The sequence below is a fragment of the Triticum aestivum genome, chromosome 2A (assembly GCF_018294505.1).
Source record: "Triticum aestivum cultivar Chinese Spring chromosome 2A, IWGSC CS RefSeq v2.1, whole genome shotgun sequence".
NCBI lineage: Eukaryota > Viridiplantae > Streptophyta > Magnoliopsida > Poales > Poaceae > Triticum > Triticum aestivum.
This window is the reverse complement of record NC_057797.1, coordinates 570,522,324-570,528,055: the sequence shown is the minus strand read 5'-3', so window position 1 is coordinate 570,528,055 and position 5,732 is coordinate 570,522,324. Positions and strand designations below refer to the sequence as shown.

Genomic DNA, 5,732 nt, shown 5'->3' with positions numbered 1-5,732 from the left:
GTAGAGTATATTGGCATATTTATATGTATTTTGTGGGAATATATTTGTAATCAGACTACCATAACCATATTCATTCTGAGTAATATTTGACCGCTGTCAACAAGTCTTCTGTATATAAACAAAAAAATGACCTCTGTCAACAAGTCTTCAGTAGCAAGACCCGATCGACGTCGACTACTTGTGTTATCACGATATATAACCACTGAAATCTTCAAGCTTATATTTCAATGTTCTGCCAGGTACACATGGACTATTCTAGGTTTGACAGAGTCCAGCAAGGAGGGGCACCGTGAAATCCTTTGTCGGTAGGGTTGCGCCCATACGACATATCACTGAGTTGCTTGCCTAGTTCTCACACTTAATATGGTTTTGCTTAGGCAGTTATTTACCACTGGGCACTGACAGATTTTCGACGGAACAACAGATATCGGCCCGTTCTACGTAAGTACATCCGCAGAGCCGCGGCTTCGCAGAAGGGAAGCGCACCGTGGCCAACAGGCAGTTACAATTGATGGCTCGCTCAGACATATCATTGGAGGAGTCATTTTCTAATGTATCCCGTCCATGACCGGAAAAATCAACCGAGAGAGCTCGTGCTCAGGACGCGTTTACTTACTTTTGGATCCTTGTTGTTCACTAACCGTGAGCTTGGCCGCTGCCGCTGCCGGGAATCTTCTTACAACAAAGCTGGTTGCTTAGATCAGTCTCCAGTCTTCACTAGTGCCAGGTCTACTATCCCACGTAGTTGGTCTTCTTACAACAAAGCTAGTGGCTAGTGGCTTGGAGTCCCCGACCCCACGTAACTGCCCTGTACTATATAACAAACAGCAGTGGCCATTGCTGTGCTCTCCACAGACATCATAAGACGCCTCGATCGAACACAAGCTTTCCAAATATTCTCCTTGGCCGGCATCTAAACAACAAACCAGCGGCACCCAATGAAGGTAAATAGCTTCTTCAGCTTCTGCCTGATTTTGAGCTCTTACTAGCTAGCTCTTGAGCTGAACCTTGCTGTTGTTGTCGTCGTCGTCGCAGCAAAAGATTGTGATCAAGGTGAGCATGTCGTGCGACAAGAGCCGGTCGAAAGCCATGACGATGGTCGCCAGAGCGAACGGTATGCATGCATGCATGCATGCGCTAGTCCTTCACGTACACGCATGTTCTCCCTTGAGATTTGTACTGGTGCGATGCTAACATGGCCGCAAGCGTTCTCTGGGTGCAGGGGTGAGCTCGGTGGGGATAACCGGCGACAGCAAGGACATGCTGGAGGTGGTCGGCAACGGCGTCGACCCGGTGTGCCTCGTCGGCTGCCTCCGCAAGAAGTACCACGACGTTCACCTCGTCAAGGTGGAGGAAGTGAAGGACGACAAGAAGAAGGATGAGAAGAAGGAGGACCCGCCGCCGTACTGGTGGTGCCACGGCTACCCATATGGGCCATACCCGCCGCCCATGGTCGTGTGCGACGAGCCCACCACCCCCTGCGCCATCATGTAATTGCCAAATAGCCAGATGCCGAGTTCGCCATATGGAGAGGCCGCAAGTTTATCCACCGTTTCGGACTATTGGTAAATTGGAAGAAATAAAGAGACGTACTGTATGTATATATATACGTCGTTCTTGGTCTCCAGTTAGATAGAGTAATATATCGAGAGAAAGCAATCACGTATGCCTCAGATCTGAATTCCGTGCCTCTTTGCGATGTTCGTGCTACGTGCTGCCTCTGTGATCTGGGCTTCTGAATGTGCCAGTCTGTAAGAGAATGACCTGGTCACTGGAATGGTTTGCGTCTGAAGGCGTTGGAGTCAAACAGCGCGCATGCATCTAACGGTCAATGCGTCAACGGCAAGAAAAATGTAAAACGTCACACCACTATGCCCTCGGCACCAGGTCGTTGCGTCTTCTGTGGTCTCCCACTCTAGCATTTTCGATCTTTTCTCTAGAGAAAATTCATAAAATTATAGCATCTATAGCCAGATTTGACAAATCTGACTCCCCAAACGGCCGCAGACGCGATCAGCACTAACTGATCACACCTCATACTTGGTGCTATGCATCCGAGTCTCTCATATTTCATTCTCTAGATCCATACTTGATGCTATGCGTCCATGTGGGAAGGGTTTTTTTGACCGCTTATTGATCGGACTGTCCGTCCGAGCGTTTGAGGGCGGTTTGGGGTGCCTGGCTATAGATGCTCTTAGAGTAAGTCTAACAGACGCGTCATATTCATATCCTCTTATATCATTTTGGAGGTGTTTGCAATTTTTTGAAAGCTACCAAGGCCGTGCGCAAAGTTAAAGTCATCATAATCCGAGCTCTATATTTTGCGGACTCGTTTGTCTATATTTATGTTCTTTAAAAAAAAGAAATTGTACAGTACTTTTTCACATTGGCATTTCAATTTCCACCAGCAAAATTTGCTCTCGACATCACATAATAGCCAAAACTGAAATAACCTAAAACAAACACAAATTGAACAACGTTTTTAGTTCAGCCTACTCTTCCGTTTGAAGTGACCTCGCAGGCAGGGGATATTTCAGCTCTTTCCACTTCTGCGGTCATGAACAACTATGCATCTTTGATGCAGGAGAATGACATAGCTTTGTAGCCCTCTTGTGATCGTGGCATCCATTTCTACCATTGCGGCTGTCGTCACACAGCAGGTAGCAGTGTGCAGTGGGGAAGCACTAAGAGCATCTCTACAGATTCCTTAAAAGTTGACCCTTAAAAACACATATAAGGGGCATTGCAAACCGTTTTTATGGTGCGAAATTGCCCCGGACAGAACAGACCCCGTAAATGAAACTATATTCCACTAAGGTCATTTTTCTTTCTTTCTTTTTCCTCCCGTCCTGGCAGAGCTCGTCTCCAGCCACAGCATGCCTCGCCCGCCCCGACCGCGTGCTACCTGGCGCACCTGACCGTCCCCGATTGGGCCCGGCACCGCCCGCCGCCGCGCGCGCTCCCCGGCCTGGCCGCGCGCGCTCCCCGGCCTGGCCGCGCGAGTTCCCCGGTGCCTCCTTGACATGGTTGCGGGTTTGACCTGATTAAGCCCCGATGGCTGATTAAGCCCCACAGGGCGCCTCATTCTGGACGACTCTTTTTCTGACAAAGTGTGGATTTTATTATTCAAAATGAAGCATCAAGTAAATATAAATCAAAATAAACACACATCTGGCATCTGCATAGTTAGAATGCACACAACCAATATCAATTCACACACATAAAAAACTCGCCGGCAAATAGCAAAGTCTTATAAGACCAAAACCATGCCTAAGCAAGCACAAATAAAATAACCTGAAGCGATCAAATCCCGGACGACTCTTTATTATAACTGTTAAGTTTTTCTTGTGTCTATGTAGTTCAAGAGTGACGGAAAATTACAGGTTGGCACGTATGGCTTTGCTTCCACAGGACAATGAACTTGCTTTAGGTGGCTCAAAATAAAATGAGAGCATACGCTTTCTGGAATAAAGTACGTGAAGAAGAGTATCACCGTGGAATGGGCGGCCCGCATGGTCAAAAGTAACTGACTAAGACTAATGCGGTTATGTTCAGTCAAAACATCTGAATAGGTTCTCTAAAGAAACATCTGAATAAGGACAGTGCCATGAAAAAAATAAGCATTTTTACTGACCAAAACAACACGCATGAGCTTTGGTACATAGAGAGAGAGAGAGAGAGAGAGAGAGAGAACAGAAATTTGAAACAACCACCACTCTACGAGTTCATCGGAAGGTTGGACACGCAAGGAAAACAAACAGTGGTGATAGCCACGAAATTCTGCAGTGATTTCGTAAAGGTTGATTCTTCGCTGAAAAGAGGTTGATTCTGTGCTGGACAATGTTTTCAGTCTTCACGGTGGTGTTGTTTTCTTTTTTTTTTAAGGGGTCTGGTGTTGTTTTCTTTGGTGGGGTATAAATGAGTGCTCAATGTGGCGCCCAAAAGTCCAGACCAATAAAAATTACTTTCTCCTGTCGAAAATACTTATCATCAAAATGAATAAAAAGATATGTATATGAAACTAAAATACGTTTAAATACATCCCTTTTATCCATTTTGATTGCAAGTATTTTTGAATGAAGGGAATATTACAAGCAAAGATTGTTGATGTCAGATTGTCCCTATCTCCACAATTCCCAATTACAGTATATTAAACAAAAAGGATGGTTACCCACTTCGGGGATACCTTAGGGAGCACGGCATTAAGACAGTGTATCAGGGAAACCATGCGCATAAGGGATCCACAAATGGCTCGTTTTCGCCTAGAAACTTTTGACAGAAAGTGCACAACGACTCCTAGTTTCCTCCCCCATTTCGTGATCGAGTCGTCTAGTCACCAAACAATGTTGAAACTTGGAGGGCTTCAACGCAGGTAACACATACGTAGTAGGAGTACATAGTCTAGTCCCGAGACATGTGCCTTTTAGGCAATCACGAGCTCTGAGTCCAGTTATTTAATCAGCAGAGGAAGAAGTGACGTACGATTCATAACGTCATACATGGAACTCAAAGGTGTAGAGAGCTTTCTGAAGGAACGGGTTTACACCGAAGTTCATACTACCTTTGAAGCAACAACCTATAAGTGCTTAGAGCACTAAGCAAGAGATTGGACAGTTTAGTGCTGTGCACGGCTTCCCGGGAATTACCTTGCAGGACGGTAATGGTGCGTCTTGTGGTGTCTCAGAAATAACCATCAGTTGCATATACACTTTGCGTTAGTTTATCTATTTTTCTTTTCTTTGCACGCGTTAGTTTATCTCTCAAAAAATCCACCTTTTTAGGTTGGAAAACGGAACACGCTAACCCTTTGAAAAAAATTTGTCTCGTTGTTATGACCGCTTTAGCTTATAACTGGAGGAGGCCCACCGGACAGTAGTTAGGGGCTTGGCCCACAAGTTATTTTAAATTAATTATTATGCAAATTATCTAGGTTATAAATATAGGCTGTAAGACTCTTTTTGGAATTAAGCAATAAAGATATTTCTTATCCCTATTGCCCGGCTTCCAGAAGAGCTGGAACCCTAGCCGCGCCAGCCCTAGCCGCCGCCGCCACCCTTCTCCTTCCTCGCGACGACGCCAACTCGCCGGCGCACGCGCACGCGCCTTCGCCCCCAACCTCCGTTGTTCTGCCCTTATAACCTAAGAAGTAGAGCCAGTAGGAACCCTAGTCCTATCAATTTGGTAATCAAAGACCAAGTTACGACCATGTTGCTGCCACCACCACCGCCGGCACAATCCAGCGGCTCCACCGCGCCGATGATTACGGCGCCGCCCCTCACCGCGCCGACGACATCCGCCGCTGGGACAACCGCGTTGGCGGGCCCCGTCTCCACCGCCACCCCGCCCGCGCCGCCATCCCCGGGTCTTCCTGTGCCACCACCGTCTGCCGTCTTCACGCTGGAGCAGGTCACGGCCACCCTGCAGGACCTCGTCACCGCCGTCCAGAGCCTCCACCTGCAGCAGCAGCAGTAGTAGTACGCGGCCGAGGCCGGGCCCTACATGCCCCCGCCGACGGCGCCCGCTGCCGCCTACGGCCACACGCCGTGGCCGCCCCAGGGTGTCTCTTCGTACGGCGCGCCCCTCTGGCCCTTGGCGCCGACGCCGTCCTCGGGCCCCTGGCCGCTACAGCAGATGCCGCAGGCGGCGGCCACCGGACCACTGCAGCCGTTCTCCGCGCCGACCTGCACCGGGCAGCCCCTGCTGCCGTTTTCGGCGGGACACCCCGGCGGGAC

General features: G+C 48.4%; 1 protein-coding gene across 1 annotated transcript; it reads left to right on the top strand.

Annotated features, from left to right (window-relative positions):
* The first annotated feature begins 831 nt into the window (after nucleotides 1-831).
* LOC123185596 (heavy metal-associated isoprenylated plant protein 46) lies at nucleotides 832-1,659 on the top strand. Its single transcript, XM_044597452.1, has 3 exons — nucleotides 832-944; nucleotides 1,036-1,114; nucleotides 1,223-1,659. Exons 1-3 carry the CDS (start codon nucleotides 939-941, stop codon nucleotides 1,492-1,494), a joined length of 357 nt encoding a protein of 118 aa, XP_044453387.1. The 5' UTR covers nucleotides 832-938; the 3' UTR covers nucleotides 1,495-1,659.
* Nucleotides 1,660-5,732: the final 4,073 nt, after the last annotated feature.